Source organism: Crassostrea angulata, chromosome 9 (assembly GCF_025612915.1).
Source record: "Crassostrea angulata isolate pt1a10 chromosome 9, ASM2561291v2, whole genome shotgun sequence".
Classification (NCBI taxonomy): domain Eukaryota; kingdom Metazoa; phylum Mollusca; class Bivalvia; order Ostreida; family Ostreidae; genus Magallana; species Magallana angulata.
Genome location: NC_069119.1, coordinates 17,449,879 through 17,474,021, shown reverse-complemented (window position 1 = coordinate 17,474,021; position 24,143 = coordinate 17,449,879). Strand labels below are relative to the sequence as shown.

Below are 24,143 nucleotides of genomic sequence, written 5' to 3'. Positions count from 1 at the left end.
ATGTTTATACCAATTGATGAAAATGTAAAAGAACTGTAGATTCCTTATTTTACGCTAGTACTTAATTCTACGATTTAATGGTTTTGCATCAAATCGCGAGAATATAAAATCACAAATGCCGAATTTAAATAATAATTCCAAAGAGTTAACACTTGTTCGAAAAATTAAATTGAGATTTTTAAATCCGCAAGACATGCTTCTCGCGATTTTACACGAATAGCAATTTCTGGCATTTAATTAGGAATCTACAGTACACAGGTATCATAGAAGTACAGGTACTTACAGCCAGGTATATCACATGTCTCTTACAGCCCTCTAGGTCCTGGTACCTGAGTTCCTGGATATAGGACACCATGTCGGGCTGCGGAGCTCCCTTAAAGAAGATCCTCTTCTCCACACTGTCCCTCTCCGCCACTACTTTCACATCAAACTTTTGAGCCGTTGAAAAGCTTGAGAAGATAAAAGCCGGAACCATTGTCCTAATTAACAGTACAATACTCATCTACGTGTAACCTACTGCAAAAGTGGTTATTTACACATGGAGAAAATTTACACTAGTTACAGTCAGCTTAAAAACCACATTAAATACCTCCCCGCTTCCCCAATTTGGTAAAAAAATCAACATTTTATAGTGTTATATCAAGCATCTGCGTATTTAATACCCACTTGTATTGTTTGACCATAGAAAACTTACTTAACCTAAACCACCAGCCTAAATAACCACTTTTACAGTGAAGCAGATCTTGTGTGTAGGGATGGTACTTTATGTAGCAACTTTTACAGTGAAGCAGATCTTGTGTGTAGGGATGGTACTTTATGTAGCAACTTTTAATATTTCATCATATAAAAGTGACAAACTCATCCATAAAAAACAACTTTCTTGACATTGCTTTCTTACGTCAGCTAATCAATTAGAAGACACATTAAAAGACAGATGAGATATATTTTCACAACTAGAAACTAGTGGAATTTTCTCTCACACAAATAAAAAATGGTTTTCATGTATTTACCTGAGAAGGCCTTTTACTTATCATATAAGAACATTCTTGTAAATTCTTAAGTTAAGGGTATTTTCTTTTATAGCAAAATTAAAAGTCACTAGAATGTTTACCTGTGTACTGGTTTGGCACTGAACTTTAAGCAGATCTTCAACTCCACGCAGTATCTTGGCTTAGTAGTAAAGGCTGGATCATCAAATGGACAGCCAGCGGGTTTACTGAGGTTAAATTTTTTAGGAAAGAAAGTGATGTTGGGAAAGAGATGGACTATGGGCCTTGTCCGGAGCATGATGGCTTTGTTGGATCCATAGGCACCAACTGTCACATCTGGATATCCATTGTCATCCAGGTCCAGACCTCCAGATAGAGAATATCCAAATGTACGGAGACTGGGTTCAACCTCAGTAGCTGTTATTTTCTGCAATAAACACAATTAAAGTGCTTATAGTACTTATACGTTTAAGTATATAAGAACTTAGGCTAATAAAAAATCCTGTAATTTTCTGCATATTTTTAAAAATTCTCAACTAATACTCAATACATAATTCATGAATTTTATTAGCAAACAGCTAACTAAAAATTCTTAACCATGGCTTAATTTTGTGAGCAAGTAGTCATTTCATTAATTTCCCTTTACATACAGAACAAAGAACACTTAGTTCACAAACGCTAACCAAAAAAATTTTTGCAGGCAGATATTGCTGGCAAATCTCGCAAACATTTATCCCACTGACATGTATCTATTTGATCGTATCAGACAACAGTATGGGTCTTTGTCAATTCTGGCCAAATACCTGAACATATTTAGGATTGATTCCTTTGGCTGAGCCATGGAACAGATAAATGGCTCCGCGTCCAAAATTGTCGTATGGAGCTCCCACTGCCAGATCTGCAAACACAAATAAAAATTATTTTTGAGAGAGGGCGGTCTAAGTTATGGAACTTGTGCCCAATCCCAATTGTATTTTTATACAATAAAAATATGTTCAAATCAAAAACAAATAAATAAAATATATTGGATAAAAACATTAATCTTTCTCAAGGGGATTAACCTTGGGTTATTTGATTTTTTTATCCTTTTACATGTACAAATGTATACCGTATCAAATTCCATATTCTAGGATATAACACAAAATTACATTGAAATATAATCTTTTATATCATAAGATCTTATAAATGATCTTAAGCAGGTTATGAAGTTGGAGAAAATATTTTTGGATTACATGTACCGGTACATAAACGTCAATACCAAAAAATTTGATGAGAATGAAAATGAATGTAAAGAAGGTATCTTCCATGCACACCAACAATCAAATTTTATGCATAAAAATGAATGTAAAGAGGTACATGTATATTCAATGCACATCAGCACTCCTACGATTACTGAATATTAGAATTACATGTACCTGGGTACCCATCAAGATTTAGGTCTCCAGCTTTTGAGAGAGACTGTCCAAACCTGGCCTCCAGACACCTCATCTTTTCACATTCACTCTCCGCCATGTCCAGAGTGATAATCAGAGGGACAGTGGCAGACGTCAGCTGTGAAATCAGAGAAACAAAAAAAAAGTTACACACCCAGAAAATAATTTTTATTTGGATAGTTTTGGTGGTTGTAGCTTGTGTAAATATTTAAAAAAATATTGTGTAAATATTTTTTTAAAAATTCAACAGAAGTAATGTAAGGAACCTGACTTATTAAATGTAAAACGTATGAAATTAAAAATATGGCAGATATTAGCATGGTCTTCAAAAATTGATTTTGATTGTTCTATTCTGTGTAGATTGCGTAAGAAATATTTTAAACATTGTGCGAAAATTTTTTGCAAGCTTTGTAAAGAAACTGGTTGTAAATTGAGAACCAGATCTCTATTGCCTCTCTTTGTTCTTCCACATTGTCTGCGTAGCTTTGGACGAGACTTACTGGAGATTTACTGCTGTATACGTAGACGGCTCCACCGGCAAACATGTTGGTGTTGACATCAGTTTTGGTGTATAATGGACAGCCCACAACTAAATCATCAAAGCTGTAAGAGATATTTCAATTACTGTGAAATCATTATATTTCGTGGTGGCTTAATTTTCCTGGAATTCGTGGGTACCTCTTATCCTCATATTAACATCCTCCACGAATTAATAGATTAAAGTAATATAGTCATGTTTCCTTTTGTAGATAAAAGAGAATACCCGAAATTACGACCCCAAGAACCTGTAAAATTCTAGCAATCCTTGAAAATTGACCCCCACGAAAATTAATGATTCCACAGTATCTTAATTCATATTATAAAATATCAATAAAAAAGTTCAACTTTCTTTGAGGGTTTCATGTGGAAAAATATTTGGAAGTGTGCTATATATGCGGTAAACAAGATTTGAAGCTGTAAGACTGTAAAATAATTTTTATTTTGTTGGGGGTGGAGATTTCATGGTTAGGTGAAGAATTACTTTCTCGTGCAAAAACTTTAATCCTCCTTTGAGATTTATAATACAGTATAATAAAATAATGCGATAATTTGATTGGAAACATATTTCCATAGTGTTTAACATTATAGTACTGCATTTCTAGTCCTCGGTAGACCTACCCATCACTGTCGAAGTCCACCGCCACTAGGTCAGTTCCGAAGGCAGAGAATGCCATGGTGCCACTGAGTATGCTCTGCTTGAAGTACACAAGGTTACTCTTGTCCTTCCTGAAGACCACCACCTGGCCCGTGGAGTTCGATCGCGGCGCCCCTCCCACGTAAACCCTTTCGCTGAATCCCCGGAATCTGCCAGACGTCACTGAAAATCCTGAAAAACAAAACCCACACTTTTACAATCAATTATTTAATCACGGAAAGAAGGGAAAAATTGCTCCAGATATTAACTGAGAATCCTGAAAACAAATGCGAGTTTTGGTCATTATTTGGATAATTAGTTAGGAGAAATTTGCTGTTAGACACCATAAATAAGAGGAAAAATATGCTTCAATGGATGTTTAACACCAAATTAAATCATTCATCAGTTTCAAGCTTGTTTACCATGGTTTACTTGAAATCTGGGAAAATTAAGCAATTCTATCATCTTCAGTTAAATGGATTAATGAGAGAATTTTTGTATATGAATTCAGAATTTACCCATGTAAGAGTTTTTATCCACTGCAGGTGGATTTTCTTCCACTTGATATGCGTAGGTGTGGCTCCAGGACTTGTCTCTTCCGAAGTTAAATATATCTCCTGTGATGTAAATACGGGAAATCTGGCCTACAAAAATAAAATGTCAATATTACGATTTAAAACGTAACCAGTCTCTTGCAGTTGAGAAAATCTACAAACCCATTTAGGACTTGTACATGTAACTTGTATTTCAACTGCATGTTTATGTTTATTTTGCTTGTATTGCTCTAAGGGATTCTAATTAAAAGGCGGAATGTGCTCATTATGTCTGGCTATTTCATTTCAAAAAGTTTTAATATGTCAAATAAAATTAATAATTACATTTGAATACAACAACTTAAGTTCACAAAAATAGAATGATCATTGTAAAATATTTATAATAACAACCTCATCAGGTGATTACAAAAGTTAATTCTTAAAATACAATTCATTTATTTTCTTTGTGCATTGCTTAAAAATAAAAACTTCAGTTGACAAATTGTGTACCAAGTATGCGCAAATCCAAAAAATTTACAAGAAGGAGTGGGGGGGGGGGTGGAGGGGATATGAGGGAAGGTCCAAGAAATAAGTTTGTTTGCCAGGGTTCCTCTACCTATTTTTTGTAATTTTACAATGTAAATGTAAAGGACTATATTTGGTAGGATCAAATATCTGAATTTTTAAATAGTATCATATAAAAATCAAATCTTCATAAATCATTGTACAGAGGATGCCATTCACTTTAATCTTGATTTCAGTCATCATTGCTCATTCGCTTTTTATCTATGACGTCACCTAAATGGCCCAATTCCCGCAATTTTGCAAACAAATGAAAATATTGTCATTTTTTCTTTATATTTTGCATTTGGAAGTATAGAGCGCAAATCTGCTCAAGTATGATTATAATGTATGTTTTTCTTCCTAAAATTATACACATCATACTGAAAAATGGTACTTGAGCAAGCCTGCGCTCAATGTTTCCCAGTCAAAAACCCATCGGAAAACACCCATATTTTGCTACAAAACATCAATTTATCAAAATAAGATAATCTTTATGACGTCATTTCTACATTATGACCTCACTGTGCTAAAAACCTTTTACACACTTATTTTCAATATGATTTCAACTATCTTACACCTTATTTTTAAAGCTCTTTAAAAGACTCTAATTTGGGGTGAAAAATGCATAAAACTGCACATAGTCCTTTAATAAGCATGAAATTTCAAGGGGGGGTGGGGTCTGGACATTCCAGATTTGCGCATATGAGGTTTAATTATTAAAAATACTTGATTTGTATGCACACTTCACTTCATTAAGTACAATGTACCTGTCCAGTCTACAGATCCTGGGGCCCCAAGCACTATCTCCTCATCCTTTAAAATGAAAAAAATCAAAAAAAAGTGCAATTTTAATTCATTTGGTTTATTCTCATACAACATGAATTTTAACATTGAATAGTCCACAAGTGACACAAAACCCCTTGTCCAATTATACCAGTAACACCCCAGAAGCATATCAATTTTTCCTGTCATTACTGTACGGCTTTTTAAAAATAAATCTAATTCATTGTCTTTCAAAAAAAATATTCTTTTTAAAAACTTTCTTGAATAATCTAAGGGAGATTACTCTGCACATTATGGCTAATTTACACTATTTTCAAAATGGACAAAGCATACATGGAGGCAAGACAATTTATCTTTGGGTTCATAATGGTTTTTTTCATTTTTTTTTTAAGGGAGAAATAATTTACTTTCTAAAGAAAAATTTATCTTGACCAATTGGTAACATTTTCTGTTTATATATAGATCTAAGGGAGCAATTAATGCATAACCAGGACCAGCTTGAAGCTCAGCTTTTCCAAATGGACAATGAAAATCTCACCCTGGTGACCAGGGCCGACGCCCCAGCCTGACAGTAGGATGTCCCCTCATTGTCTCGACCGTCAGCCTCACACTGACGGATCTCTCGGTCAGGGTTCAGGTTATTCAACAGGGAGGCGCACCGCCCCAGGGGGTTATAATTCTCCATGTACCTAAAGGCACAGGCCTAAAAAACAGACATCATTGTATTACATACAGGTATGCCCGCCTTAAAAGGAGGAATTACCCATCAGATCTACCTTAAAAATTTAAACTCTGTGGTTTCATCAATATTCAATGAATATCAATTTTCGAGGATTTTCTTGTTAAGTTGATCCAAGAAGACAAATGAAAATTGAAGTGTAATATCTACTAACAATGAGACTGATATGATTATTGGCCACGAATTTAAGTATCTTTAAAACAGTGATTTTTATTGAATCCATTTAAATACCCACGAATATTAATGAAACCACAGTATGACATTGTTCATTATATCCTTTTATATACATGTATATAGAAAAGAAAAAACTCCAAATACATGTATTTCAGCTACTTTCCTTTAACTTTTCCCCAAGCCTTTTTTCTCATGGAGATTTACAGAGTCTAAAAATAGCTGCAACTTTGTGAGTGTGTGGCTTACCAGGGCGATCCCCTCCCCAGAGCTCCTGACGGTGCCCCCCATCCATTGACCGTTGGTCATCTCCACAGAGTGTTCATTGAATGCAGTTTCTGTAAGGATGAAACAAAACAAATTCATTGTCAGTTCAAAAGTCAGAAAACAAATTTAATTACGAAGAAATAATTTGGAGGAAGAAATCAATAGTTGTATAATTATTTTTAACTGTTTTAATTAGAGGAAAAAAATCAATAGTTGTATTATCATGTTTTAATATTTATTTCATTCAGTATACTGGTATTATGGTAATATAAGTTACCTTTTATACTTAAACATGTTAACATGGTTAAAGGATAATGCATTTTAAAGTCTGTTATTTTGGATAATTTGTGATTACATGCATAATGTTACAGAGGTTGGGATGTAAAAAAAAAATACTCAACTAATTTGCCTTAAAATTTTAATATGATATTTTTTTTACGACAAACTATAAATTAGCAATGAAAAATCCAAAATATTAATATCTATATTTAGAATTTGAATGGTTTTGTTAATCATAATTAAATAAAGGGTCTTAAAATGGCCATGCATGGCCACACAGCCTCTTATTCAAAGTCGTTAAGTATCCTCATTTTTAATTTTAAAACAATTAGGTTTAATTGGCATTAGAAACTACTGGTAATTAGTTTTCTAAATTTTCCTCAATATTAGAAAATAAATTCCTACAATAATTAGTAATTTATTAATAAAATTTTTATACCTAAAATATTCAAAGGAGAATAAATAATGCACATATTTATCAAGTGTTCTGGACTCAAATCCTTTCAGCCACTTCATTAAGGTGCCTCACTACACCTTGAAAAAGTTTCTTATATCAGCAGAAAATTAATTGATAATGATAGAAAGCATGATGAATAAAAAGTATATATGTCTAATAGGCAAAGAAATGTGCAATTTTAGTTAAAAAATGATATTTTCAAAAATTTCATTCAGTAAACATAAACAAAAGCCCCAGGTGGATTCGAACTCATGACCTGCGGTTCACAAGCCTGATACTTCAACCACTGAGCTATGACGATATACAGTACTGTACATCTGAATTGATTGATACAAACAGTTTAACAAAACATTTAAATCGCCATCTTGTGACGTAACGTCTTAAAAAGTATAAGTCATGGTGTAGTGAAGTACCTTAAAGTATACATATGGTTTTCCTTTTTTCATGAAAACACAAAGTACCTGGTTTTCCCCTTTACATGTGTTTTACATGTTCAAACAAACATGTAAGGGTGTACTGCTGATGGACTGTCCCGTTAACTATTTTCCTTATTGTTTTAACAATACACATCTACTGCATGCTTTGCCTATATCATGTATATGCCATTTTCCAATTACTTTTTTCATATCAGTTTCCTTCAGCTTTTGGGGCTGATTTTTTCCCCCTTTTACTCGAATTTCTTCTTTTCCTATTCGTTGTTCCCCCTAACATAACTTTCCATTTTTAAATGTACCTATGTTGATGTCATATTATTCTCTACCCCCCCCCCCCAATTTTCCCTTTCCTATGTTACTTTGCCACATTCTATTCCCCCACTGATATTTCCCCTTACCTATGTTGCCGACGATTTGACAGGACAGATTATTGTTGATATTGCACTGGTATACTCCTTCTGGTGTCAAAGTATGTCCCATTTGATTTGCCCCTACTCTTTTCCCCCCTCTGTTATTTTCCCCTTACCTATGTTGCTATGTCCCACTCTATTCCCCCCTCTGTTATTTCCCCCTTACCTATGTTGCTATGTCCCACTCTATTCCCCCTCTGTTATTCTCCCCTTACTGAGTATGTTGCTATGTCCCACTCTATTCCCCCCTCTGTTATTCTCCCCTTACTGAGTATGTTGCTATGTCCCACTCTATTCCCCCTCTGTTATTCTCCCCTTACTGAGTATGTTGCTATGTCCCACTCTATTCCCCCTCTGTTATTCTCCCATTACTGAGTATGTTGCTATGTCCCACTCTATTCCCCCTCTATTATTTTCCCCTTACCTATGTTGCTATGTCCCACTCTATTCCCCCTCTGTTATTCTCCCCTTACTGAGTATGTTGCTATGTCCCACTCTATTCCCCCTCTGTTATTTCCCCCTTACCTATGTTGCTATGTCCCACTCTATTCCCCCTCTGTTATTCTCCCCTTACCTAGTATTTTGCTATGCCCCACTCTATTCCCCCCTCTGTTATTTTCCCCTTTCCTATGTTGCTATGTCCCACTCTATTCCCCCTCTGTTATTTTCCCCTTACCTATGTTGCTATGTCCCATTCTATTCCCCCTCTGTTATTCTCCCCTTACCTATGTTGCTACGTCCCACCATATTCCCCCCTCTGTTATTTTCCCCTAAGGCCAAAATAAAATAACTGTTTGTTTGGCATTGCCACCCACCTCAATGAAATGTTCCCTGCTCATAAAATTATATAAGCAAAAAATAAAGATTTTTTTTATATGGGGATTTCATTTTTTCCCTCCTCTCTCCCTCATGGAGCTAGAAAACCCTAGGCGGAATTCCAAAAAACATTTTTTTTAAGGCTGACTTTACCTATGTCGATGATTTGACAGGATGGATCATTGCTGACATTACACTGGTACACTCCTCCCGGTGAGTATGTGGGATCCTGTGAGTATTTAGGGGCTCCGACCAATAACCTTCAAAGATAAAGAAAAATGTTTGATAACATATTTCTTATAATCTTATAATATGTCATTGCTATAATTAAAACCATATTGGCTAAATACAAAACAAAATACCCGGTACAAAGCATGACTTTGTACCCAGTGTTATTATTCAGATAGATTTTTTTTCATATTCTCATACATAGTACATTTACATGAAAGAGTAAACCTTTTCTCATTCTTTATATATATGCATGTATACCAGTAAATTATTCTTCATAAAGGTTCAAGGACATTCAATTATTCTTTTAACTTACAGCTGACATTAGATCATCATCTGTAGATTCGATGATGATTTTGATGATTTTTTACTATCAGCTGAGGTGCTTCAGAAAGCACATCTTAAAATTATTATATTCCAGGAAATAATACATTTCTGAATTCTTGATTTGCATTTCTTTTATTTCCTCAATCACTTCTCTAAATGTTGAATAAATGACTCATTCTTTAATTCAATACAACGGTCTTCAAAAAAAAAAAAACACTGGGAAAAAAACAAACACACCTAGACAACAATATACCGTACTTTTTTAGCTTTCAATATTCCCCAACAATCTTATAATAACCTTGTCTATCCCAATAGTCTTAAGCTTGAACACTTTCAAAAGGTGTTTGTGGCAGAAAAGGGATAAAATTTCATACACAATGATTCAGTCATTATGGGTATCAATATGAAATTTCACAACAGCTCAATGAGCCCATTATATCAGAGGCAGAAATGTGTCCATCTTAGTTTTGGTTTTTTTCCTTCACAGAGTTGAATGTTCATAAAGTTTTACCAAACAAAGATATTTAATCACTCCAACTCCTCAAAATTTGATGACCTTAAGTTCCAATACAGCTAAGCTAGGAATTAATGTGCAACATTCCACTTACAGTGTGCTTTTGTAATAAATTTTTTTCAAAGGAAATATAAATTGTAAATTGATATGCATGCAATTTAATAAAAAAAAAATAAGGCAGAGTGAATGCATCAAAATTTGAGTCACAACCAAACAAAATTTTGCATCAAAATTAAAAATAATTGAAATTCATCTCACAGAGAGTTACTTCTCTTTTCAGGGGCGAGTTGCACCTTAATAATGATTTTTTTTTTGTTTTATGTCCAATGACTCAAAATCCCTTTCTATTGTAAGAATGCGAATAACTTGCTTCTCTATCTGAGCTTGACATACTTTAATACTATGACACTGGAGATAATAGGTGGGTTTATATTTTGCATGAACTTTCGTCCCTCAGAGCAATTCAGTGTTATGTATATATACATGTTCCATCTTAATACTTAACAGGCGTGATGCCCACTAAAGAAACACTTAAAGGCCTCTTGTATCAATCAAAAGATTTGACTTCAAGTATATTTCGCATATAATATCCACAATGCTATTTTAATGGTTAGAAACAAGAGCTAATGATATGTCAAGAATCTCACTGAGGAATGTTTCCTCAAGAGAGAGTTGTATTTCCTCTGATCCTATCCAAGATAAAGCTTGGAAACAATTGAAAGCAAGTGCTGATCCCACACTGATTGTCCCTCTTGTAAACCCTTAACACAATACACATCTGTAAAATATTTCTCTCTCCCCCTTTCTTTCTCTTGCTCTATCAGAGTATCTTTCTTTTTTCTCTCTCTCTCTCTCTCTCTCTCTCTGTCTTTCTTTTTAGGACCACATCATCTATATATCACTTAGATTTGATTTCCTCTTTCCTAAAGATCTACTTGACATGTAAAAGATTTTCTCTTTTATTCTATCTTTTCAAATCATTACAAGGGTCCATTTTATAACTGTAACTCTCTCCCTATTCCTTAGACCTGGTGCTCTCTCTCTCTCTCTCTCTCTCTCTCTCTCTCTCTCTCTCTCTCTCTCTCTCTCTCTCTCTCTCTCTCTCTCTCTCTCCCCCCCCAATACATCAAACAGTTCTTCTCTGTGTGTCTTCCTTGCCAGCCCTATAACAATACACTCATTAGCTATTGTGATTTTGATCTCCCATCCTTTCTGCCAGGCATTCTAAACAATACACATCTGTGATGTCTGACTCTCTCACACTGATGGGTGTCTGATAATGAGGACAATTAGAGGTCTGCACTATGTTTTATAGTGAGGCGGGAAAACATTTGCAAAATAAACATAAACAGTGTAAAGTCAACTCTGCAAGGAATTTGATAACTTTCCATTACTGGCAGGGCAGGACTTTTGATAAACTCTCCATTAGAGTTGTAATGATACCAACTAATGCAACAATGTCAAGTTGTTAATTAGCTTCTACATATGTTATATTGTACACAGACATGGACCAAGAGTAACATGTGTATTCATGTACACTCCTCTCTCTCTCTCTCTCTCTCTCTCTCTCTCTCTCTCTCTCTCTCTCTCTCTCTCTCTCCATGGGTATATAATTATTAAATGCATCTTTTATTTCTGTATCAAATCTATGACCAGGTGACACATCTGTCACATTTTTCTTTGTCGCATGACATGACAATTGTGCATACATGTATGACACTGACATACGACGTTTTACTCTGCCTAGTGTTTTGTTTTCTCTCTGTGATTCAGTGTTTGTTGTGATGATGCCGAAGAAGAGTCACCCAATTCAATCTCCAAAGCCAATTCCCATTACATCACTCATTAACGAGTTCCCTGATGCATGATGGGGCGGTTTTGATGTGTGACGCTGAGATCAGCTGAGCTATAGGAGGGCTTAATACTGATTCATGGTAACAGCCAGAAAATTCACTGGAATTTTTTCAACCAAAAGAACAATAGACAGCATACGGAACCCACAACAATATAAATTTTCACTCCACTCAATCCCACAACAATAGCTTTCATTGTATAGGAAGGAAATTTGGTACATAAAAAAAGTTAAAATAATACCACCACTTCGTAATATCTGATAACCCGCCAGTGTGCAATCTGATGCATAAACAATGCAATCAATGTCACGATAATGTGCAGACTCTCAAATTCGTTTTTTCCTGTGTGAAATACATGGCTTTAGTTACTGCATGATTTTTATTTTCCCCGTTTAATCACAACTTTCTACTCTGTCATACTACTAGCGAGGCCCAAATGTACATCAAATTGATTTTCAAGCAAGCCAACTAAACATATAGATTTAATCCCTTCATATATCATCCCTAAATCTTTTATTAAATTGTCTACGTATCTCTTCAAACCTCCTATTTAAAAAAAATTGCCGTCTTCTTTGACCGACTGTTTACGGTAGCTGTCGGACGACTTTTATAATTACATGTAGATGTTATACACACTGAGAAAATATGAGTTAACACTTGACTGCCTTTCATAAATTTGAAGACTGGTGTCATCCTATCTATATAGCGAGATGATCTCCCAACCACAGTGGGAAAGCAGAGTGTGCTTAGAGAGCCAGGTGAGACAGCTAGGTTATTTAAATGATCCTCAAATTCACCGACAGATCAGGTTTCAGTTACCGGTGATGTTGGACAATTTAAAAGTGCAAGACCTTTTTGAGAGAATAAGAGTTGGTGGGGGAAGGGGGGCAGAGAGAGAGAGACAGTGAGAGAGAGAGAGAGAGGGGGGACAGTATGTGGGGTGGGCAGGAAAGAATGGCAGGATCTCTTGAAGAGAGAGAGAAAGAGAGAGAATAAAACTATTTTTAAAGAGAGAGAAAGATAACAACAGTGACACAATAGACCCCATGGCAAAAACTACATGTGTACTCTGGTAACATTGCGTGCTATCATTTGACAATTAAAATGTAAAATAATACATCAGCAAAAATACTGAGATTACTAAACAAGTCCTTTCTCAACTCAGATGTGTTTCTAACATCTCACTCAAATATTTCACATCTTTTGATTCATTGTAATTTGCTGGAAACTGTAAGGGAATTAAGAATGATTTTATGCCCTAAATGCTAAGAGTTGTGTCCCTTGATATACAAGAGAATTACGTAAATGTTAAGGGACCCCAAATACTGAGAGAATCAATGAATATATTGATCATTAGCTAGCTAGACCTTGTTATCATTAAATCAACACCCCTGTCCCATGGAAAAGCCGATAATCAATTAAAGAGTTCACATCAACACCTTGTCCCAGCCAACTTACAATTAATAATGAAATGTTCATATGATCACCCAATATTCACCCCAAGCATTTCCTAGTCAGGACATCCAGGAGTCTCTTGAGGCAACAGATCAGTCTCCTTTACAATAATATTCAGACTTTTCCTGGCCTGATTGACTTCTGATGAACTGGTGATGAATATCTTTGATATCCCCAAAGGTATAGCTGTGGTGGGTCAAATGAAACAATTATGATCATCCACAAATTTATAGCATCCAATTTCTGACAGGTTGAAAGCAGGACCACCTGTGTACACTAGCAGGGGGAATAACTCTGCAGTTTCTCTCCTCAGCTAGCTAATATTTCTAGAAAATTGAGGAGAAACAGCTGCCATAGAAAAATGATCAGAACAATCCCATAGTGTAGGTGTTATGTTATATATCTTTTGTTTTTTGTCCAGTTTAATAATACACAGTTGCCCGAGCTTGTAAACTGGGGATCTGCAGATGGAAAGCTAAATAGGGGGAAAACAAATCAATAAAATGGCCACACATGCACAAAGATTCACGAACCCAATTTGAAAGAAATAAATTGATTCCGTAATGTAATTTCCATTTTTTTTTCCTTTTCAATACAGTAAAGGAAGGGAGATTGAGTAATGTCTATCCCAATTCAGTTGCATGCTGCCATAATGAGCATGTTTTATGGTTTTATGGGCCTCTGACAAATCTCTCTCCATCACTTTTGACACAACCGTTTAGTACAGCTTCTTCTCTAAGTGTAATACATTACTTCTATATTCTGCTAGCCTACAAACCCAGTACAGTACCCTAGATACGGTATATATAGCAATCTCATTGACTTGTGTCAATCAACAACAAAAACTAATCATATATATACATATTTTAATAGAAGCATTCCATCTAGTTCACATTCCAAAGGATTAGGACTGTTGATTGAAGAGTTTTTGCAATATATCAAATATTCAGTAGAGTGGGTTTTTTTTCTAAGTATATACTGCCATTCTACTAAATGCGAGAACAACAAATTGCATGTTGCATGCTGAAGTGTTATTTCCTATTTCTCGATTAAGATTGGACAAGGGATTTTATCTTTCCTTATAAGTTTGTCCCTCAAAAAAAAGGCCACGGTTTTCAAGTGCAATGTTTTTTCCCTTACTCATTTTATTTCTGCGTAATTGTATTTCAAACATAAATATTTTTAACTATTACCGATAAAATATAACATACTTTCATGGTCCTTGGATATTCAATAGACGAGATAAAGACAGGCAGTTAGGCCAGAATTTTAAAAAAAATGACAAAAGCTATATATTGACATTTGCTATTTAACTGTAACAACTTAAAGCTCAAGTCAGTATATTAATTTGACTTCTCTTTAAAGGTATTAAAGCTCTTAGCTCTTTAATTGCGTAACAATATAACGTAGGACCTACAAATCTTCGAATCTTTAATTCTCAACATTAGGCCTACAATTGACAAGCATATCACACAATCATCTGATGATTAATTTATACCCTTTTTTATACCCTTTTATCCAAACATTAGAACCCTGTTAAATTTAAAGTAAACTAGATACACTTGTACATTAAACAAACAAAGGCTCTGTAAAAATCTTACCTTAACATAAAGAGCCCTTCCATAAACTCAGGACAAGGTTAGGAGGTAAGGGTAAAAGGAGTGGGGGGTGGGGGTAGGGGGGTAGGTGGGTTGGGTGGCTAGGTGATACATACGAAAGGGAAAACCCATCCCCCCCCCCCCCCCCACAAGGATTTAACCGCAGAATCCTGGGACATCCATAATGCAAAGGGGGCAGTAATTTGTGTCAGCTGACCCTGTAATCTACTGTCCACCCCTCCCCCTTGATTAAACTATAAGTGACCTTGGGTCATTTCGGCCTCATTTGTATACCCTCTCATGAGCTGACCCAGATATTGCTAGTCTACTGTTAGTTTATCTATGAATAGATTTCAAGAGTACATGTCGACTTAGTTTCCACAAATAATTGCAAACACTGCAAAAAAAGGATTTAAATAAGTCTATTGGGGTTAATTGAAATAGGAAGAGAACAAGGACATGAAAAGAGTATAATTAAAATTAACTTCCTAAAAAAAAACTAGGGCAGATCAAGTACATGTGCTGTAGTAAAAAAATACACATTTATTGTATTTGTAATGCCTGGGTTTTATGTAGAACTTATAATTACTTATTCATGTTATTTAATATATAAACTTGAAATCTCATCTGCAGGAGTTTATAGTCTACTGTAGTGTACACTTGAGCATGAATATTGATTGGCTAAATGTAGTATGCCCTAGTGATGCAATGATCTAATCACGCCTGACTAAAAAATAATAACTGATTTTTTCAGAATGGTTATAATAAAAAAAAATTACCAGTTCCATGAGAACAAAAGTGAAAGTGAGTGCATGGATGACATAAAGACCAAAACAAAATGTATCAGGTTTGTCTCATAGACCTAGAAAGAGGGGATTTTCAGCCTAAAATGAACGCTATTATTGCATTTCAAACACAATTTAGCTATAAGCTAGACCCCTAGACCCCACTCTTACTTTTTTATTTCTTCCTTCTACTTCAATTTTTAGTGACAACCCTGTACAGTATACTTGAGATCAGAAGTGACTCTGTGATTTGAGAGACTGACATAAAGATGTGAAACCCCCTAACAGGTACAGCTGATGATAGTCAAAAACACAGTATCCTGTCGTACAATACACATCAAGTATATCTATAGGAGTGACCCTCTTCTCTTGATGTTGCATACTCAAAACAGACATTATCTTCTCTTCTGATGTACAATATACAGTGTACTTCAAAAAAAAAAAAAAAAACAAGTATAACACTATGACTGCAGACACATTCATTAACAACAATAATATGAAATTATGTGTTAACATATATATTCAGTCCATGCATTTACCAAACCTTTATATATAGGAGTGTCAAATCGAGAGAAATTTCACTCGAACATGGGGATATGTGCAGAAGAAAGAGTTCACAAGAAAAGTAGATGATGGAAAAACACTTTAGATATTAAATAGACCACACTAAATCCTAGGTCATGTAGTCTATTGAATTCCCTTCACTTAAAGATCAACTTTAACATTTTGTGACAACATGCCAGAGACGATTCATCCATCTTCCTTATTTCACTTCATCAATTGCAAATCCCCAATTTAAATATTCAAAGCAAATTCAATTGTGAGTCTGAGACTTCATCAAAAAGGGGGATGATGAAGCAACGAGAAAGTGGTGAACAAGACAAGAGTGTGTCTGCACGATTCGTCTGATCATGCTTTTAAAAAAATTATGCTGTTTTTAAAAATTGTACGAAAATTAGTCTTGGAGAAGTTAATTGTCATTTCTTTCAAAGCTTACAAGATGTAATGTAACAATAAGGCTGTGAAACACTTGTAATATTTCAAGAGTGTGGTCACATACTTATAAGTGCATGAAATTGACCTTGAACTTTAAATTCAATTACCGGGGGTAAATTAATTTATGAAGACTATTATTTATGTATGTATTGTATCACAGGTAAAAATATATGTCTGATACCAATTTCTATAAAATATTCACATGAAGGAGATTATATTTTTCGTTCATATGAAATAATGTGCCAAACTATCATTTGAAGCATACATGTACAAAATTCATACCGGTACATACTATAGTGTTATTTTTGTGCATACCATTGTTTTTTTTATTTGAGGCACAATTTGCTGCACACAGTGTAATATTTTTTTGTGGTTAGTATAGAAGTATACATTCTATGACCATGCAATCACTTAAATAAAATAGCTAATGTATTTTTAGCGACAGAAAGAAAGAGATGATGACAGATTATAAAGTCATTTTCACAGACACTATTATTAAAAAACCTTGTAAAGTCTTTTTTCAGTGGACAATTCAAACTTTTGTGACATTTACAGTGTTGGAATGTTCAGATGCTTTCCATCCATGAGCATTCAACTCAATTTCAATTTATATATAGAGGAGGAACAATTTTATCGCAAGTCAGTCCAGTATATCACAATAAATTCCAGATGGTTAAAGGAATTCCTTCCTTCCTCCTTACGTCTAAATTTATTTGTCAAGTGCATTTGTTTGCAGTTAGTTGTTTTTTTGTCGAATATTTTTGACAGATGTTGTACTGCTGCTGAGACACATGAATGAGAGAGAGAGAGAGAGAGAGAGAGAGAGCGCAATATGATTGGGAGTTAAATGTAAAATAAGAAAAATATCCACCACATATTCTTACATCCAACATTTTTTAGGTTTATTTTATTCATTTGTACATGTAGCACTAGTAAAACTTCTGAAGGTAAAATAATACTTCAGTTTAAAAAAACTAATGAATAACTTTATAAAATGTAGTAATATAGCTTTAAAAAAATTATTTACACACATTTACATAACAAATATTTTACGAGCGCATCATATGCATGGCGAAGGCATGCATGGGATGGGTACGCCTAATGAATGTAAATGCCGAAAAACAACTTACAGATATTGTCCCGAGTCATTGATCTTGTGCTGAGCTATTGAAAAGCCAAAGTAGCTATTTTCGGGCCCCTGTTTAATGAATGGCATTCGCACGTCCACATTAAAACAATGAATATGAATAAATCCAAAAAATAATAGCAGTCCTTCCCATGTCAACAAACTTAGGACCGCCATTGCTGTGAGTGTCGCCAATAGTCTCGCACCTGTCCGAGAGCTTGGAATCGCGAGACAATCATGGCGGATGAATATTCGTATTTTTAAGGACGTGAAATCTTTAACCACAAAAGCAATATTTTTAAAAAGAAAAGTTATATATGTAATATAAATATACAGTTTATGAGTTTTTGTTAATTACAAAGCAAACTTATCGTTATTAATACGAAAACATATCAAAGTAAACATGCACTATATTATATGCGCATGCATAAAAAAACTAATCCTCTTGAAATGTGGGAGGATTACCAGACGTAAATTTTACGGGAAAAATATGAAATTATATGTTTAATTTTAATCGCATAAAGGAAGTTTAGGAGGATGTTATCAAGTGCAGTGAAACAACATCAGGCAAAACAACATGCAAGGCGAGATCGACAAGGTTTCTCACAGTTTCTATTATAGATCAGAAAATGTTTTCCTTCATGTCTACTTTCACTTTTACTCCATATCCTGTCAGATTGGTATTCACTATCTCCGACTATTCATAACATTATTTTACACTTTTAAACATGTTTTATATATCCTTAAATAATTCATCTTAGGATATCTGTCTTATTTGAATTGAATTATAACATTTGAGGATTTTTTCTTTATGAATTTCCACAGAAAAAAGGAAGAAGGAAGCCATAGTTGCATCAAGTGCACTCACACATGCCCTAGTAGATCATCTTAATGGAGGGTAAGACCTCAGCTGTATATTTACAGACTGTGCTAAGTTCTTGCAATCACTACTTTTTGCTTGATATTTACATATTTTTATCATGAATACTAATGTTCTGTTTTGTCTAAACTACATGTACAAGCATTCACATGTGTACTGTTTATTGATGAATATCTATACTCTGTCCCGAGTTTTTGCTTCCACCACTTTTTGCTTGATATTTCAGTAATAGTAAATACCTTTGTGCTCAAACTACGTTTATCCACTAATATGAAAAATGTCCAGATTATCTGTTTTGAAACGCCCCCTCTACTGCTTCAGGTTTCAATACACATCCAAAAATTGAAAGTCTACGGAGATTTTGCATTGCATCAGCCATTAATAAGCCTGGATGATAATGTTAAAAAATTGCGCGATGTATTCTGAGTGTATTCGGAATGGAGAAAAGATGTAAACATTTCCCATTATAAATCTCCGTAAGAAAATTGTTTTCGTTCCTGTGAAATTTTATGAGTGAAAAGGGATAATTGTTCAATGAAGATACCTTGGATATATTCCCTTTCATCGATTTCAATTGTATTTCTTTCACAGGTATGTGTATTTTTATTAAAAATCGTCAAAAATTGATGGAAGCAATAACTTGGGACAGACTATAAAGTAATATGTCCCAGGTTAACATTTCTTGCACTTTTTTTGTTGGTTTTCTTAACACATATCTGTCAGTGTGAACAACCTGAAATCATCATAATGCCAAAATTGAATGATTTCTTCTATAAATATAATTACACATTCCCTCATTATATACTCGAAGAAAACCATAGGAATGAAAATGCGTTACTTACGTGTATATGTAATGGAAAATCTGACATCTTTTATCCATTCCGAAATTCTAAGGACTCCTTGAACAATATTTCAACACTCTCTTCTAGGGCTTTTCATGTCATTTGCTTTTCAAAATCTCAATAGATTTTTTATTTTTATTTGTGTTTTGAAACCTGAAGAGTAGAGGAGGTATGTGTTTCAAAACAGAAAAAAACATATTTGTTTCATTCTAGTAGAATGATGTAGTTTGAAGGTTTTCATGATCATCAAAATATTAAGCAAAAAGAAGTGAAATTAGAAACTTAGGAAGGAGTATACATGAACTTGGTATAAGTTGTTTATAATACAGCATGTGAACTAGCTCTTTTATCTCTATAAATGGGTACAGATTGGCCATCTAGTTATGTACCTGTGCAATAGGTTTAACAATTTTTAAAATAAAGGTGCATGATTTAATTTCTCTGTATGCTCTTGTTGAGAAGCTCATTAGAATTGTAAGTCAGTACTAAAACAAGATTGGAGTATTTGAATAATTGAAGTGTAACAGGTTTCTCCACCATGTAAAGTTTGACTGTGTTACTGGTAGTGAGCAGCACTGCCTTTTGAAAACAGTATCATGTGATGATTCTTTTTAAGTCATTTTTTTTTTTTTTACCTAAAACCAGATCACTGGTATATTAGGTCTATGTTACATTTGCACACAAATTAATATTGAAACATGCACTAGAACACTGCTGGTGTACGACCAGTTCTCGCCGCGTACCATTGCTCGCCAGTGCATTGCTACCTCATTTTATCAACACATAGAATGATTAAATAATGAAAAATGACGTAACAATGCACTGGCAAGAAAAGGTACTCGGCAAGAACTGATTTGAAGCCAGTAGTATATTGGGGAAAAAATTGAAAAGTACATTGTTTATTCATTTTAAATAACTAAAGAAAGAGCAGACATTTGAAAATTGCTAAAACGTTGTGGGGGAATGATTTACTGTGTACAAGAATATAAGCTGATTTAATTGCTATGATGAAACTGTCATAAAAATTAAGTTTTTGTAAGAGAATTTATTAGAAATGTCTCATCACTTCAAACATTTTACTACTGTACTGTTTTAAATGATGTGCTTTTATCTTTATATTTCAGGGTAGCTCAAGCCTATGTCAATCAAAAGAAACTGGACACAGAGACCAAGATTCTACAGGCCAATGCCTCACAGTTTTGTCGACAGACAACGCAATGGTTGAAGCTAGTAGACGACTTCAACACAGCTCTCAAGGTAACATAATGGATGAATCAATGTTAATCATGGATGTTTTGTATGCATTATTGATGAGAAGATTTTCAATATTCAGAACATTATTGTAGCTTGATGAAAAGTCTGGTTTGAATTAGGAATGCTTTAAGCTCATTTATGATCCTCATTACCGCTGCAATATTTAAGTCTATTACGTGCATTTACATAGTCATCCTAATTTGAATTTTTTAAAGAATTTTAAATCCTGTTGTCTTTGTTGAGTAATTTCATGATTAAAGTTAAAAATCCTGATCAAATATGTTATGAACTTCTTATTCTTCTTGAAAGAATTAATATCTTTCTCTGGTTAAGATTAATGTCAAATGAAGTGTTTTGCTATTTTCCATGAGCTTGGTTTTAGATGCAGTATATTTTGATTTTTTTTATAATTTATAAAGCTAGTAAAAAGTAGCAGATAAGTCTCTATTTTGGAATATAATCTGAGAGAAAAAAATTCATTGTACAAAACAATTCTGGACTAAATGACTGTATTATATTCATCTTCCCAATTTGTCTAAATTTTTTGCAATATCATATGGTTGTACATTTATATGATTAAATTAAGGGAAACAGAACATTGCTGTGTAAAATTAACCAGTTATGATTTTGTACATGTATCTACATTTCTAAAATTAACACTGTTAAGTTTCCACCAACTTATGTACTTTTAATTAGGAAAGGACTATATATGATATGGACCTAAAATGGCCCCCTAAAATGAACATCATCATTTTACTGTAATTCTTTCTTTTCTCTGTATGTGATGTTTTTACATAATGTTCATTTGGATTCAACTGCCCACAATTTAGAAATATGACATCGTAAAGACAACCTTTCCCCGCCATTTTTGCATTTTTAGCAAACAATATTTTGATCAGAGATGTATCTAGCTAAGGCTAAGAAGTGACCAAAAAAAATCCTTGTTCTAGCATGCGCTCTATATTTCCTATTCATAAAGAGATAAGAAAAATGTCAATTTTTGAATGATTTTGATTGAATGATAGAAATAGGGTCACTTCTGACGTCATATACTGCCAGTGAGTGCAAATAAATCAAATGAATAGGTGAAAAATATAATTTACATAAACTCGTCTAAAATATAACACAGCATTTTATTGTACCAAAAACACTTTAAAAATTGGCGAATTATGGGGGCCAAATTTAACTCAAATCATACATAACACAAAACTTCTAATTACGGTAGAATATGTCAGCTTGCCCCCCCCCCCCCCCCCCCAAAAAAAAGAACTGAAAAGTTAGGTTTTTGCGGGACACAAATCAAAATGGAGATCTATTCCTTCTTCACATAACAATTTAGATTATATAAATGATTCAAACAACTTAACTTCCACAATGTTTAATAGCGATTACTATATGTTCTATAATAATTGTCATGTGATAAATAAAAGTCACATGATCAGCACCCTGTTTCCACTTAACTGAATAATGAATACACAACTTGCTGTCCTTTAAAAAGGGACTGCAAATCGTGGACCATATGCATGTGTTTCCAATGAAAACATGAAAGCCTTAAGATTATCTGAGATTCCATTGACTCTAGCCCCTGCTTTTAACCACTGAATTTGTATGTTGTATTACGTATAAGTATAGCCCTGATTTTTTATCTTAGAATTTAAAGGGTTCATGCTTCTGAAACAATTATGATCTATATTAATGAAGATTGCATGTATACTATCAGGCATTCGATGAATTCTACTATTTGCGCACACATTACGCTTCGCTCTTCTTTGTTAACTATGCAGTGACAGCTTTGTGTAAATTAATTTCATATTTTGATGCATTTTTCTTGAGATTTAAACTTTTATACAGTGACATAATTATTCAATCATCTATTATATACAGTCACAAAATTATTCAATCATACTTAAATGCTTAAATAGTTTTTAATCGGTAAGTAAAGTTAGGCTACATGTGTATTCGGAAAACAAAAAAAACATTGCAAATTATGCAATTTGATGCATGTTGTAGTTTCGGCATAACATTACAACTTATTTCATAATATTGACAGTTTATATCACATGCCGATCATTTCTTTATAAGAAATACTTTGTTACAGTACTGTTTACCGATAACTTTACAATTACAGCGCCTTTGAACTAATATGTGCATATGGCATGGAATCTCGATCCTGATTCAGATAAACGTGAGCTAGCCTGGTTCCCTGAGCTACCCATTATGCACAGGAACTAGGCTAGCTTATGCGCAGGCAGAATTTTCCCCATAGCGTCCAGTTTAACCTCGCTTATATATTTTCTGCGTGGATCTCAGGGTCCACGCAGTAATATGAGAATGTTAAGCAGTATACCAATCAAGATGTTTGTTGTATTCAATAGTGTCATTTTTCTGTCTCTGCAGGAACTGGGTGATGTGGAGAACTGGGCTAAGAGTATAGAGACAGACATGAGAACTATCTCCAGTGCTTTGGAGTATGCTTACACCAAGAGTGAATGACTCTCATGAATTTTGTGACTCGCAGTGCTACTACCTATTTCCTGTACAACAGAGATTTTCATCAAATTGCATCTACCCGGTACATTTAAAGTGGTGATGATGGCTTGACAGCTAAACTAATGCTCACAAAATTACTGACAACGTTGTTGAACGGTGTTGTTAAAGTGAAGTACATGTTGTGTAAGATATATGTATGTTGGTAATTTTTCTTGAATTTTCAATGATGAGAATAAACTCGTGTGATGTAATACACTGTAATGATATGAAGTATTGTGATATGATGTACCAGTAATAAAAACAAAGTTCTTTGTGTCAAACAGGATGTGTCCTTATGATGAGTGACATGTACATAAAGATATTTGATCAGTATATATAAACCTTTTGTCCTGATGGTTATGTAACGGGTGGTGAAAAGCCAAGTCTCAACCAGGTCTGGTTATGTAACAGATGGTGAAAAACCAAGTCTCAACCATGACTCGAACCCCTCCAGTGCACTGTGCCAGCTAGCTCTCTAACCACTAAGCTGTTGAGACACAATATATTGACTGATAGTCACATACCTGTTAACCCAGTGTCAGTTACACGTACATGTATTATAATTACAATGTATGTATGATGTTCATAGTTTAAACAAACAAACTTTATATATAAATTGGAAAGGCTCAGACCCTTATTTAGTATTCACTCCATCATGAAGGGACAGTATTTATTCAATATTGAAATTCTATTTAAATATTGGGGGG

General features: G+C 34.2%; 2 protein-coding genes across 3 annotated transcripts in view; one reads left to right on the top strand and one right to left on the bottom strand.

Annotated features, from left to right (window-relative positions):
• LOC128162637 (integrin alpha-6-like) overlaps nt 1-18,163 on the bottom strand; it is a 31,457-nt gene extending 13,294 nt beyond the window's left edge. The window contains exons 1-12 of one of the 2 annotated variants that reach the window (XM_052825879.1): nt 17,936-18,163; nt 9,203-9,309; nt 6,636-6,724; nt 6,015-6,179; nt 5,461-5,506; nt 4,115-4,240; nt 3,581-3,788; nt 2,923-3,025; nt 2,405-2,540; nt 1,793-1,887; nt 1,112-1,416; nt 284-449 (exon numbers count right to left, since the gene is read on the bottom strand). In XM_052825879.1, the coding sequence (XP_052681839.1) occupies nt 284-449; nt 1,112-1,416; nt 1,793-1,887; nt 2,405-2,540; nt 2,923-3,025; nt 3,581-3,788; nt 4,115-4,240; nt 5,461-5,506; nt 6,015-6,179; nt 6,636-6,724; nt 9,203-9,309; nt 17,936-18,108 (1,719 nt within the window). In that variant the 5' untranslated portion in view covers nt 18,109-18,163. The remainder of the gene's footprint in view (nt 1-283; nt 450-1,111; nt 1,417-1,792; nt 1,888-2,404; nt 2,541-2,922; nt 3,026-3,580; nt 3,789-4,114; nt 4,241-5,460; nt 5,507-6,014; nt 6,180-6,635; nt 6,725-9,202; nt 9,310-17,935) is intronic. The other variant, XM_052825880.1, reaches the window with a different exon arrangement.
• A 196-nt stretch (nt 18,164-18,359) lies between these two features.
• On the top strand, nt 18,360-23,720 carry LOC128162639 (biogenesis of lysosome-related organelles complex 1 subunit 1-like). The gene is made up of 4 exons (XM_052825882.1): nt 18,360-18,529; nt 18,757-18,829; nt 20,778-20,910; nt 23,305-23,720. Exons 1-4 carry the CDS (start codon nt 18,469-18,471, stop codon nt 23,398-23,400), a joined length of 363 nt encoding a protein of 120 aa, XP_052681842.1. The 5' UTR covers nt 18,360-18,468; the 3' UTR covers nt 23,401-23,720.
• Nucleotides 23,721-24,143: the final 423 nt, after the last annotated feature.